Source organism: Cicer arietinum, chromosome 6 (assembly GCF_000331145.2).
Source record: "Cicer arietinum cultivar CDC Frontier isolate Library 1 chromosome 6, Cicar.CDCFrontier_v2.0, whole genome shotgun sequence".
Lineage (NCBI taxonomy): Eukaryota > Viridiplantae > Streptophyta > Magnoliopsida > Fabales > Fabaceae > Cicer > Cicer arietinum.
In genome coordinates, this window is record NC_021165.2 from 5,324,483 (window position 1) to 5,338,431 (window position 13,949).

The following is a 13,949-nucleotide window of genomic DNA, read 5'->3' on the forward strand; positions in this document are numbered from 1 at the left end:
AAAAAGTGTTTATGTAATTGTTTTAATAGTATAAAAAATATAGTCTTTGAAAAAGAAAATTTATATTTTTAAAATAAGTATTTTAATTTTTATTAATGTTAACTTAATTGAATATACTCAAATTAACATGCTATTCGCGAAGTTAAATTTAATTTTTGTGAGAAAAATTGTAAAATCTCAACCAAACTAACTTTTTTCTTCTCCAAATATACAGACCAAATAAATATATTATACCCATAACTCCATTTCTACTTAACATATGCAACTTTTTAATCAAATTCTTCCATTTCTTTTAGTTGTGTTTGCAAAAAAAAAAAAAATTACATGTTTAAATTGTAAATTTACAATCTAAATTTCTAATGTACAATAAAATACTATATTTAATTTATTAATTAAATTTTTTAAAATTCAACACTAATATATTTGTTCAAACATTGCCACTCACTCCAACAAAATGAAAAACCAAAATAACATTATAATAAATTAAAACAACATCAGATTAAGAAAATAAAATAAAAAGAAACACTAAAGAAAACTAAATATGTGACACTATCGCTTATATGAATAAAACAATTTAGAATAGTAATTTCATATCAAAAAATTGTCCTAAGCAACCTCTCTAAAATGAAGAAAAGAGAAATATAATAAAAAAGATAAAGTTGTTTTACTTTTGTGACAAATTATTGTTTCTTTACTTACTCATAATTTATTTTTCAATCATTATATATACTTATAATATGTGGAGCTAGTAATTTTTCTTATAATTGTGTTATAACTTATAAGGTAGTATTAAAATAAACTGTTATTGTTAAAATGTAACTATATACAGATATATAAATCGAAATATTTTTGAGGTATTGGAGCGAGATAATAAGTGAATTATAGATAATTTTGAAAGAATATATAATGTTTGATAATAAAATAAATTTTATTTATTAAAATACTATTATTAATAGATAACGAAAATTTGTTAAATGAACTGAGATATATAAAATAACATAAATATATTAAAAAAATTAATAAATATCTTTTAATAGTATAAAAAGACGTATAATTTATTTTAAAAAACAAATGAATAATTAAAAATAAAAAAATATTCCAAATGTTATGATAGAAGGGGAAAGTATTTCAAATTTTACTATTACAAATATAATGAGATACAGAGTAATAGTGAGTAACTCTCCAATTAATTTGATTTAATGATAAAAAAACATACATTGATTTCAATATATCGTGGATTTGAACCCCTTCATATCAAAAGATAAATATAGATATATTTTTAAATGTTAAATGAGTTATAACGTCTTTTTGAAACTTTCTATTTCAACTTAAATTTTTTATTAATAAAAAAGGAATAGTAAGTTTAAAAAAAGAAAGATAATAATAATAATCCTTTAATTACGATAGTTACCATACGGAGATAAATTTAACAAGAAATGAGGAAGCCTGAGATAAATGTAACAAGAAATGAGACCTGATTTTTTTTCGTCGGATTTTGGACTCGCTTCCCACTAAATGTATTTACTAAAAAAAAAAAATTGAAAAACCGAGTAATTAATGGGTTATGATTTTTTTGTAAATATTTAAACTACCATATTTGGTTTTCACGGTTGCATAAACCCTACTCTGTGAAGTTTTATCAGAAGATAGCAGCATCACCATAAACCCTAGCAAATTGCAGCAGCAGCAGTAGCAGTAGCAGTAGCCATGGCAATGGATCCCAAACGCGTGAAATCAGACCTAGTTCTCATCCTCGATTTCGGTTCCCAATACACTCACCTCATCACTCGCCGAATCCGAAGCCTCTCCATTTTCTCTCTCTGCCTCAACGGCACTTCCTCTCTCCAAACCATCACCGACCTAAACCCCTCCGTCGTCATTCTCTCCGGTGGTCCCCACTCCGTTCACACTCCTGACTCCCCTTCCTTCCCTGACGGCTTCATCCAGTGGGCTCAGTCTAATGCCGTTCCTGTTCTCGGCATTTGTTATGGTCTTCAGCTTCTTGTTCACCGTCTCGGCGGTGAAGTCCGAGTCGGGAACACGCAGGAATATGGCCGTATGGAGATTCATGTCGAGAATCAATCCGCTCTTTTCCCCTCTGCTAAAGTTGGACATAATCAAATCGTCTGGATGAGTCATGGTGATGAAGCTGTTACTCTTCCTTCGGGTTTCAATGTTGTCGCGCGAAGCCAACAGGGGGCTGTTGCTGCCATCGAAAATCCCTCTGCCAAGTTCTATGGCCTTCAGTATCACCCTGAGGTTTATAACTATATATAATTTCTCAATTTAAAGTTTAAGGCATGTTTGGATTGGTATATTTATTTACTGACGTGAGCACTTCTGACACCGTCTGGGAGAGCTTATGTCTATAAGCTTTTTTCTAGAAGCTATACAATATAGCTAATGAAAAAAGCTTATATGATTGTATGAATATAGTTTGACTTAATTTTGTCTTTTGTTATAGAAATAACTTATACATAAGCACTTATATGATAATTGCTTATATTATAAACACTTAATAGGTTTGCTTTTGGAAATTGCCTTTTTCAAAGCATTACTGCGAAAAATTAGATATTAACATATGAAAATAGTTTGACTTTATTTTATCTTTTGTTATAGAAATAGCTTATAAATAAAGTATTTTGATGATAAGTGCTTGTACTATAAGCACTTAATTAAGTGTGTGTTTGGAAATTGCCTTTTTCAAAGTATGACCGTGCTGAATTAGAAGTTAACAGAGAGAGCTTATCACGGTGTACCTTGATTTTGCTTATCTCAAAGTGCCACCAAACACACAATGAACTGCTTATCCAAACATGGCCTAAATAAACCTATTGGTATTGCAATTGAGTCAATTTGTTTATTGCTTTTTGTGGTTTTTGGTAGGTGACTCATACGCCCGAGGGAATGGAAACACTGAGGCATTTTCTGTTTGATGTTTGTGGAGTTGCAGCGGGGTGGAAGATGGAGGATGTTTTGGAGGAAGAAATCAAAGTGATCAATGATACAGTGGGACCTGAGGAGCATGTTATTTGTGCCTTATCTGGTGGTGTTGATTCCACCGTTGCTGCTACCATTGTTCATAAAGCCATTGGGAATAGGCTTCATTGTGTTTTTGTTGACAATGGATTGCTAAGGTTACTATAAGTCTGTTTTTTTCCATGTTAAGATATTGGATTCTGAAAGGGGAGTTTTTGGTTTTGTTTTGCTTATTATTGTTGTTGTTTCTGTGTGCACAGGTATAAGGAGAGGGAACGTGTAATGGAAACCTTTGAAAAGGATCTTCATTTACCAGTTGTGTGTGTTGATGCTGTAGATCAATTTCTTACAAAGCTAAAAGGTGTAACGGATCCTGAAGTAAAGCGGAAAATCATTGGTAAAGAGTTTATCTGCATCTTTGATGCTTTTGCTCAGGAGCTAGAGAAGAAACTGGGAAGCAAACCTTCTTACTTGGTTCAAGGAACCTTGTACCCTGATGTAATTGAATCATGCCCACCACCTGGAAGTGGGAGAACCCATTCCCATACCATCAAGAGCCATCATAATGTTGGGGGTCTTCCTAAGGACATGAAATTGAAACTTATTGAACCACTTAAACTACTTTTCAAGGACGAGGTTTTACTTTTGATCTATTGACTTGTTCACTTGTGCTTGGAATTGTATGCTCTGATTGTTTCCGCCTTTGTGTTTGTCATCTTATGCATTAATTTGTTGTTGTTGTTATTTTCATTTCCTTGTACAAAGGTTCGTCAATTAGGGAAGATCATGGATGTTCCTGAGGGATTCCTAAAACGCCATCCCTTCCCAGGACCGGGTCTTGCTGTTCGAGTTTTGGGTGACGTGACTGAAGGAAATGCCTTGGAAATTCTCCGACAGGTACATTGAGCTTTTGTGCTTGTGCTTGTCTGCAATATTGATTTGGTACGTTCAATGTTTTGAGATCATTTTGTTTTCAGGTTGATGAGATTTTCATTCAGTCAATCAAAGATGCTGGCCTTTATGATGTAATTTGGCAAGCATTTGCAGTTTTCTTACCAATAAGATCTGTTGGAGTTCAAGGGGATCAAAGAACACACTCTCATGTTGTTGCACTCAGAGCTGTTACAAGTCATGATGGAATGACAGCAGACTGGTAAGAATTTCAACTGAAGTATGCATGTTTGTGATGCTGGATAATTCTTCTGGTTAAGCTGCTTCTTCATAAACTTATGTTGTTTTCTTATTTCTTTTTTAAATGGTACCAAATTACCCCGATTAGGTTATACAACATGTCTCTAGCAAACTATTGAATGAAACAAATTAAGTTTAGGAAGCATTCACTGAAGTTTTCATTATATGGCAGGATTTTCTGCATTTTGATATTGTTGCATACATAATGGTTACAGTCCTGAAGTATACTTCAATATTTGCGCAAATTCTGACCTACTAGGGGTATTATCATGATCAAGTGCTATCATGATCCTAATTAAATACTAGGGGTATTAATGTCTTATGCTCCTTAATAACATATCAGCTTCAGGGTATTGCTGTTGCACTATGATGCTAGTTCTTTTAGTTACTTGGTTCTCAATGGCCTTTTTATATTTAACCTCTTGAGCTTCAAATACAGTTGCTTATCATCTTTATAGCACTTTGACTGGAATTTGAATTGAATTCCAGGTATTACTTTGAGCACAAGTTCCTTGATGATGTTTCCCGCAAAATCTGTAATGCTGTTCGTGGCGTGAATCGCGTTGTGCAAGACATTACGTCAAAGCCTCCATCAACAATTGAGTGGGAATAATATCACATTTAGTAGTTTTACTTCTTTTTTTTTTCAATGTTTGTGGGGGGCTATAAAGTTGTATATGCGAAAGGTACTGGCTTTTTATTTGTTTGAGTTATTATTTTCCCCCTCGCCTAGGGTTTGGAGGGTAGAGATTGCAGCGGGAATTTATTATTTATAAGGATTGCTACGATTCTTGAGATTGGAATAGCTACAATTGAGATTACAATAACCAAAATTATTGTAATTATTTTTGCTCTCTTGAATCAATTAAATTGCTATATTTGTTCCTCAAAGATCAAAAGATAACTTCAACATCTCATCACGTTAAAATAGGTTAAGTTCATCATTTTTCGCAGCTAAGATTTGAGAATTTTGGTACACTTCTGGACTGCATCTAACAAAGCCCACGAGGTATTACAGTATTTTGTCTATTTGTCTACGTCATTTTTTTAAATTAAAAAATGGTAGTTCATACTTATATTCCTAATGATAAGTTTTAGGGTAACCACTTTTTACTCGGTTCACTGAGGACTAGTATTTGAAGGAAGTAGAATTTTACGCCTCTAGTTATATTATGAGATAGTGATTAGTATTAGTTTGACAACAAGAGAGCAAATATTTGCATCTCCTAACCCAACTTGTATTTGTTTATCCTTATTTTTGTTATACCTCCACCAATCAAGGCAACATATCAAGTATATTTCGATTTTTGGAGGGCAGCATTAGTTGTCAATTGTGATTTGTATTTTGAACAATTTTTCGGAATTGGTATACATGGACCACTTATTGCTGTAAGTTGCTTTCGTATTCGTTGCTAAATTATCACTCTTATTTATTGTCTTTGTCTTTATGCTTTGGTGGTGTCTCTCATTTTTGTTTGTTTTTTCGTCCTTTATTAAGCATGTTGTCTCTTTTTCTAGTGTTCAGAATTATTTCTTAAAGACAAGAAGCTGCCGTCTGATTTGTCCACATAAACGATGACACTTGTTGCCGTATGAGAATTCTGTAACTGAATTCTCTAATGTATTTTTTTTTTAAATAATGTTGCGATATGAATCAAAAAATACCTGGTAAAATTGATTATTGCAGATTCTGTGAAGTAAGAAGTGTTTGATTCTGGTGACGAATTATTTCCGATTAAAAGTTATTTTAACAAACTTCATTGTAATCCCTATAATTTATTATGAATTTGTGTCTGTTTTTAATATAAACCTGCCATTTTAGGATGGCTATATGTGAGTAAGTTCTTGTGCTCTACATTATATTGACATGGAATAAATACATCCAGAATGAAATTTCCAATCAATTGTAACATTATTGTAAAAACAAAATCACTTGTTACATTATTTAGTAATTAGAAGCTATGAACAAGTAGCATTTTGCTTAATGAGTACTTCCTCTGGTTTTACAATGATTATCGGTGAACAAAAATTTATGTATTTTGACTCAAAGTTTAAATCAAATATATTAACTTTTTATTAACCAAAAGTTGTTTATAATTAAGGTTAGAAAGAGTAATTTCTAGCGAATTTGATTGATATGCAATTTATGACAATAAACAATGTAACATGTGACATACTATAAGAATAAGTTGTAAGGTTGACCACCTTCATAATTGATCAATACGAATTTCTAAATAATTGATCAATACGAATTTCTAATGATTGTCCATGATATTATTTAGAAGTAATAGTTTATGAACCTTCTAATATTTATAAATAAGACGGTAGTTTAATTGATAACGATTCAATATTAAGATACATAATGATTTCTTTTTATTTTTTTAATATCATTGAAGTTACTATCTCAGTCATAAAAATAAAAATAATCATTAATGTCTACTTCTAAAATACAATTTCTATAGTCGTTAGAGTTTTACATATTTTTTAAGTACTTGCTCATGGTAGATCGTGGTTCATATCGTAATTTTTTTTATTTGCTGCACATCAAAATCTAACATTTTTTTTATAAAAGAATATTTTATATTTAATTTTTTTAGTGCGATAGAGGTACCTATAAGTACTATGACGTTTAATTCAATAGTTTTCTTATTGATAAATCGCTCGAATCAAATAGTCGATTCAAATAAGTGAGAGATATCAAGTATAAGATTAAAAATTAAAATAATATCGCACCAAAACGATAAAAAAAAACTAAAATGAAAAAAATAACAATTTAAAAAAAATAATTTTAGATACAAAATTGACCTTAAACTATTACTCTGATGAAAAGAAGAAAATAACAAAAGGAGGATGATGAAAGGAGACGGCGGCTAGTGAATGGTATACTTACATCAAACGAAGACATTGCTATTTACATTATTAAAAATATAAAAAAATTAATTTACCAAAGACTAGGGAGTGGATTGTAAATTACAATTTACACTAAGGATGATACCTTTTATGAAAAGAGAAAAATATATGATTATTTTTCAATGGTGTGAGTTAACATTTTACTCTAAATACTATCATCTCCTGCAAGCTGCAATATTTAATCATTTAAGCTATTATATTAGATCCCCTGCCCAAATATTACTTTTGTAGTAAAATTGTATGATTATTAAAAGATAAATGATATTAAATTAAAATGAAGAAGATGAGAGAGAAAGAAATGAAGTGAGATGGAGAATTATAGAAAATGCCATGCGGTAGAGATCCAAATCCTTTAAACAAGCTAATTTGGATTTAATCTAACTAGCTGCTAACCCGCGCTTGCGCATTGCGCATGTATATTTTAATTAATTTAATTTAAATAGATTTTTTTAAAAATTAATATGAAATTTTATATCTCAATTATTAAATAATTATTAATATAACAGTTATATTAATAATATATATTTAATTTTATTATAAAATAATAATATTTAAATAAAATATATAATATAAAATAGTAGAGAGTGTATAAAATTTATAAATTATTTAAAAATTGAGTATAAAAAATTCTGTATGAAAATATACACGTTAATTTTTAAAAAATATTTACATATATAAATGAAATAATAAGAGATGATAGGAGACTGTTTTAAATATATATAATAAATAGTTCGTCTCGTTATTTGATACGTCAAAAGCCAGCAAAGTGGTGGCTTTGATATTTGAATAATAATACTATAGACTTAATTTGACCATGACTGGAGTAGAGTAGTTGGTGGTAGTATGAATAAGTCAAAGAATACATACTGGTAAATAATTTGGTACTACTATTATGTTGCACGTTTGTAGTGGTTATTATAATATCATATATTATTTTATAAAAAGGATGAGAAAGTCTACATCCCTCCCATCTTCCCACTATTTTGTCAGTGATGCTCCCAGCCTAGGTGGTCCACGATAGTGAAGGTGGTGTCGCTTTGAAACTTTCATTTAGTTCATTATTATAGAAATTTTTTTGCATACAAATTAAAAAATTCAAGAAATATTTTGAGTAATATTAGACAATTTGAAGTAGGTGATATTTTATAAATTTGATATCTCAAATCAAATTAATTGACACTTATAATTTTAAGACCTGAAATAGAAATTTAATCATAAAATTATTATGTATCTCAAAGTTCAATTTATTGAACTGACGTCAATTAAATTATTTAATTTTATAAATATTTATGATAAATTTAAATTTTTTTTAAAAAAATAAAAATTTAAAAGTGAGAAAAGAAGTATAAAATTTAAAAGTGAGAAAATTTAAAAATTTAAAATTTATAAAAATTATTATGGATATCAATTTGTATTTTTTATAGGTAAATATTCATTCAAATTCCTTAATTATTTAACTTTTTTTATTAAATTCTTGCTTTCAGAAGTATAAAATACACTATTAAATTTTAACTTTCGATAGTATATTTAAGGGTGGAGAAACAAAATCAGGAGCTCATATAATTATCCATCTTTTTAGTATTACAAGAATTATATTATAAATATCTGTGAGCGAGAAATTCATAAACAAATTGAAAATTAAAGATTCGTGTAAAATCATTGGTTGATTTTATTCAGTCTATCTAACCCATTTACAAGTGCAGAAACAAATGTCCATGTTACATCACCAAGAGTTTTTGTCCAATAATTTTCACTTGTGACTAAATCAATATAATGAACATCTCCATGGTTTTATTATTTTGGAAATACAAAGATTCAAGACTTTGAAACCACTTTTTGGAGGGCTTGTTTGATCTTTTTTGTTGTTGCATTAGATGGTCCTGTAAACTGCAAATAATAATAAATAAATAAATAAATAAATAATAGGGTGCATAAATTTCGATAAAAGGCTATAGTATTAAGGGTATTTTAGATTGACTTATTTAAATTTATTACTATCATAGACACTCTTGAAATTGTTTGCGAGCTTAAAATACTTTATCATGACATATCCATAAGCTATTTTCAGCTTTTCCATAATCTCTCCACAATTGCTTATGAAAACAAGTAATACCTTATACATAAACAATTTGATTCTATTTTATCTCTTGAGATACAATCATGATCATACTAGAAAGTAGGAAATGACAATGGTCACCCTAGTGAGGGTGAATTGAAAAACATGAGAACATCACTTGTAAGTTATTGAATACAAAACATAGAAGTATGTGTTTTATTCTGCAAAGAAAAAAATTGATTTCGAAAGAATTGATTTTAGTTAAAATTAATTTATGTTTGGACATGTATATGCAAAATTGAGTTGAATAATAAATTTGCGACTAAAAAACAATTCTTAGCTTCATGTAAGATTTAATTTGGAGGCAAAATCAAGGATGTCAAAATTAATTCTATACCTATAAAATCAATTTTGCCTCCTCCAAACGTGTAACTAATGATACATGAATTAAAATGATAAAAAGGCATATCTAAGAACTCACCTTAGATTTAATGATCAGATGAATACTTCCATCAGCTTCTGTTGATTGAACTGAATCAAAATCTATGTTGAGTTTGTTAACTACTTCCATAATTTCCAATATCCTTCCTGGTCTAGAAGGACACTTCATTTCAATCACAACTCTATTGTCACTCATATTGACACTAGTAGAACTTCCTTTTAAACAAACCTCTCTCCTTGTCTCCTCTATGTCACAAACTTTCCTCTTTTTTACAATTGGTTTCTTGATATTGTTAGTTTTGTTATAATATTGATCAGAAGTCCTCTCCACCATATCATGAGTTGATTTTTTACTTCTAGACTCTATATCTATTGGATCTCTTTGAGCTTCTAACTCTTTTATCCTTTTCTCAAGCTTTCTAAGGTATTCAATTGCATCATCTAGTATGGAAACTTTGTCATCCTACAGGAATGATGCATTTAATTAGTTTGAGTAGTGATGACTTATGATCAAGCTAACAAATATGATGACTAAAATAGAGTGAATAGGTACAATAGTCCTTGAAATTGTAAGCATCGGTGATAATAGTCTTTCATTTTTGTGAATTGGCAAATGCAATTCATAAATTGTAAGATGTCGTTCAAAATGGTCATTCATTTATCTTATATCGTTAGAGACAATGACGTCGCATATTAGCTGAATATGTAGCCATTTCACGTTCATTTTACATCAGTATCAGCTCAATAAAGGCTTAAATTCTTATTTAGGTTAACGTGAAATAGCCGCATATTTGGTTAACTTTCGAAGTCATAGTCTCTTACGGTAAACGTTAACATAAGGACTTGTGATTGACACTTTACAATCTCAATGATTTATTTGCCAATTTAAAAAAATGGGGGAATATTTGACCGATGCTTACAACTTTGAGGACTAATTTGCCTATTCACTGGACTAAAGTATAAATAAATTACCTTACTATTTGAAGGGACCATTGATCTAAGGGTTAAAAACCTTTCATTTAGTTTTGCTCTTCTCCTTCTTTCTGACATAACATGGTTCATGCCTTCATCAGCCTCTAATCTTGTTCCTTCTCTATAGTCATTCTCTTCTTGAGATTCAAGCAATCCATCCATGTGCATCCTAGGAACTTCAAACAAGATCTTCTTCAATAACTTTTGTGAGGTTCCTTGTCTTGGCCTATGACAATCCACTGTCCCTCCTTTGTTCCAAACACAAAAGCTTGATTCCTGATGAAAGTTTTGAAAATGCACCCCCATAATTAACTGGTCAGCGCTTTTCAAAAGTGTAGAAAGAATTCCCTGATAATGCCAATCATCAGTTAGAGGATCAACTAAGGTCATTTTTTGGTTATTGCAATCTTCTCCACCTTTAGGATCAGCAGAAGCATTAATCTTCTGAGGACTGGCAAAAGTTTGTGATATGCAGTCACTTGAATTCATGGAGTTATTATGAACACAGTTGCTCAAATCATCATCTATAACTTGCCAGCTTTGGACTTGAGAGGTTCGATGGTTTATACTTTCAACCATGAATGTTTCATCGAGTAGTTGATTGATGTCTAGTGCGTTTGAACTTCCATTAGGAGAGGTTGTTGTGTTGTTGATTATGTCATATTCAACTTCTGGAATTAATTCAACATTAAAATCGTTATGATCAAATGCTTCACAAGCAACGCCTTCGTTATTTCTCGTGTTCGGTATAGTTTCAGTGTTACTAGGATCATCGACATTTAGAATATTCAAGAAAGAAGTTTTGATCTGTTGAATGAGACTGAGATCTTCCAATACCTTCAAACAAAGGGGGGAAGAAGTCAGTAGCATGATTACAAGAAAGGGAGGAGGCAATAACAGAATAGTAGTATTAATGTTGAAAAACCAATGCGAAAACCGAAAGTTTACCAGATCAGTTGTGCCTAGCTCAATAACGCCTTTCATAAAAGGAAAGCACACCACTGTCTGAAAAGTTGAGAGGAAGGAGACAAATTACACAGTACATTGATTAGATTTTGTTTTCTAAACTTGAATGATAATCAATCTTAGATTTGGAAACGAACTATAAGTATTGGCTAAGCTAACAATCCATCATAGCAGAAACTACAGGTTTCTAAATACTAATAATGATGCATACTGTGGCAGCATTTTTTAGACTAAGCACTATAGAGTGGTTTCAAAAGCAAAATCTGTCCTAAGTCCTAACACATGTAAATTTCTTTGCATTATATTTGATAGCACTCTAAGCTAACTATTAATAATTATTAGAGTTTATAATACAAGTACTATTAAGAAAAGAAAAAAACAGAATGGTACCTGAATAGATGCACTCTGAGCATGAGCGAAGACAAGTGTCACAAGTGTGTTTATGGAACAAAACCAAAGAAAGAGGATAAGTTTTAGAGCTTGTATCATTTTAATCACAGTTAGAGTACAATAAAATTATGGCTTAATCAAAAGCAGAAGAAAGAACAAGGTGGATTAAGACACTGAAACACACCTTAGCCAAGAGAGCGCGACTAAACACTTTGCAATCAGTAGAATAGGCATTGATCAGCCAAATGGGTTGGCCATTTGCTAGAGCTCTTCCTGGTAACCTAAAAAGACACATATTTGAGGATAAATAAGACGGGATGGTTCATAGTTTACTGATAAGTGAATAGCTTGGGGCAAGAGCAACTGCCCTTTGGAGTTGGCCTAAATGTTTGTTAGGCTGCGACTAGGGTGGTCATGGGGCAAATTCCCCAGAGGTACAATTCAGGGGTAATCTTGTAAACTATATTGTGGTATTTAAACATAAGTTGTAATCTATAACTCTGAGCGTAAATAATAGAAAGGTACCGAAGACACTATGCAGTCAGAGACATAGACAAATCCCGTGTGTTATTTGTTTACTTTTTTGCATCTGTTTTCTTTTGAAAGAGGGTTGCTATTCTAACTTCTAACAAAGATTAAACACACACTTTAAAAACAGAAAACAAAATCAGAAAAGCAAAAAGGAAGAATAATTGAGATTTACCCTTGGCCAATCTTGAATACAAAGGACATGCAAACCAAATAATACCACTCAGTATCTGTTAGATCTTCGGGTGAAAGTGCTGCAGAAGGCCTCTTTGTTTGAGGACTGGTTTCTGTAGTTTTGAGAGACCTGAACAGCTCTCTCAGCTGTTCATTCCTCTGCAAACCTATTTGGTCTGAACTAAGTTCCACTCCTTGACTTGTTTTCCTTGTCTTAATGTCTCCATTGTAATATCCTTCTCCCCAATTCAACACCCTTCAAAATGGTCAAGGAAAAAATATCAATTCAGTGAATTTGACAAAATTACATGATTTGGTTGAAGATTTGAAGCGTAACTTTTGCAAAAATCACTGTGTCACACCGTGATCATGTCAAACTCACTGATAAAGTCACTGTGTCACACTATGATTCTGCCAAGTTGATCCAGAATTTTTTAATCAAGATTCAAGTAGTACCAGAAAATCTAACACTAGATTCAAATAAAAAAATTTACTTTTCATCTAAGATAAGAAATAATTGGTAAGAGTTGTTGATTATAAGCAAAACCACATTAGCAAAAAATAAAAAGAAAGAAAAACTTTATGTTATCAAATTTGGTAGATAATGTCTAATATACCATATAATAGAGTCCTTCAAGGTATTGAAAAAACATGAACATATTCAAGAAAAGGAATAGAATAAACACATTTTTGAATATCAAACGGTTAATTAGTACCCTACCCTGATTGGTTAACAGATTCAGACCAGAAGATTGCATAGCTCCATTGAATACTTCTAACTGCCAAAGCAAGTTGTTCCTTCATGTTTTCAGACACCATTTTCTTGTGTTATTTGAATTGAAGTAGCAACAACAACAACAACACAAGCTATTATTAGACACACACTTTTATTGTCTCTACTATATTTGGATTCATTTACTACTTGGGAAAGAAAGAAAGATTCTTGTTTCTTTGATTGCAGAATGTTTTGTTATAAATTGAAAACCAAAGTTGAGGGTGTATTTCAGAACAAACTAATGAAGTAAGCTCAAAAGTGCTTTTGTTTAGTAACTAGATTCGGAGTCAAAAAAACTTTCTATGGCTTAAAAATGTGTAGATTTAGATGTTGACTTAAAGAGCTAGGGATGATTCGAAATTTTGCAATAATGGTACTCTTTTTCTCTGATAAGAAGGTTGGTACAAGTATATATAATATATTTTTCAAAGAAATGTATCTATATAATAATATGCAGAGGTTAATCAAAACAAGGACTAGAGAGATTTCTCCTAGTTAAATATCACACAGTATACCGACTTGATTATAATATATAAGCGTCTATAATAATTTAAAGACAAAATACAT

General features: G+C 30.8%; 2 protein-coding genes and 1 long non-coding RNA gene across 3 annotated transcripts; 2 read left to right on the top strand and 1 right to left on the bottom strand.

Moving 5' to 3' along the window:
* The first annotated feature begins 1,583 nt into the window (after positions 1–1,583).
* On the top strand, positions 1,584–5,061 carry LOC101498297 (uncharacterized). The gene is made up of 6 exons (XM_004503653.4): positions 1,584–2,259; positions 2,887–3,137; positions 3,240–3,615; positions 3,745–3,876; positions 3,957–4,132; positions 4,660–5,061. The coding sequence occupies exons 1-6, from the start codon at positions 1,708–1,710 to the stop codon at positions 4,781–4,783; spliced, it is 1,611 nt and encodes a 536-aa protein (XP_004503710.1). The 5' UTR covers positions 1,584–1,707; the 3' UTR covers positions 4,784–5,061.
* A 365-nt stretch (positions 5,062–5,426) lies between these two features.
* Positions 5,427–5,891, top strand: LOC140920949 (uncharacterized). Its single transcript, XR_012163715.1, has 2 exons — positions 5,427–5,559; positions 5,689–5,891. It is a non-coding gene; the product is annotated as an uncharacterized lncRNA (long non-coding RNA).
* Positions 5,892–8,725: 2,834 nt separating this feature from the next.
* On the bottom strand, positions 8,726–13,799 carry LOC101498962 (transcription factor EGL1). The gene is made up of 8 exons (XM_004503656.4): positions 13,329–13,799; positions 12,609–12,863; positions 12,090–12,186; positions 11,906–11,920; positions 11,498–11,554; positions 10,550–11,386; positions 9,618–10,040; positions 8,726–8,967 (listed from the first exon to the last, which is right to left on the bottom strand). The coding sequence occupies exons 1-8, from the start codon at positions 13,424–13,426 to the stop codon at positions 8,896–8,898; spliced, it is 1,854 nt and encodes a 617-aa protein (XP_004503713.1). The 5' UTR covers positions 13,427–13,799; the 3' UTR covers positions 8,726–8,895.
* Positions 13,800–13,949: the final 150 nt, after the last annotated feature.

What these genes read in the sequence shown, in the direction of transcription:
- LOC101498962 (XM_004503656.4), bottom strand. Translation starts at nt 13,426, where the DNA reads ATGGTGTCTGAAAACATGAAGGAACAACTTGCTTTGGCAGTTAGAAGT. An exon ending in GAATCTGTTAACCAATCAGG is followed by an intron (nt 12,864 to 13,328) that starts GTAGGGTACTAA and finishes ACCATTTTGAAG; the next exon opens with GGTGTTGAATTGGGGAGAAG. An exon ending in AGCTAGGCACAACTGATCTG is followed by an intron (nt 11,387 to 11,497) that starts GTAAACTTTCGG and finishes CTTTGTTTGAAG; the next exon opens with GTATTGGAAGATCTCAGTCT.
- LOC101498297 (XM_004503653.4), top strand. Translation starts at nt 1,708, where the DNA reads ATGGCAATGGATCCCAAACGCGTGAAATCAGACCTAGTTCTCATCCTC. An exon ending in GCCTTCAGTATCACCCTGAG is followed by an intron (nt 2,260 to 2,886) that starts GTTTATAACTAT and finishes GGTTTTTGGTAG; the next exon opens with GTGACTCATACGCCCGAGGG. An exon ending in GATGGAATGACAGCAGACTG is followed by an intron (nt 4,133 to 4,659) that starts GTAAGAATTTCA and finishes ATTGAATTCCAG; the next exon opens with GTATTACTTTGAGCACAAGT.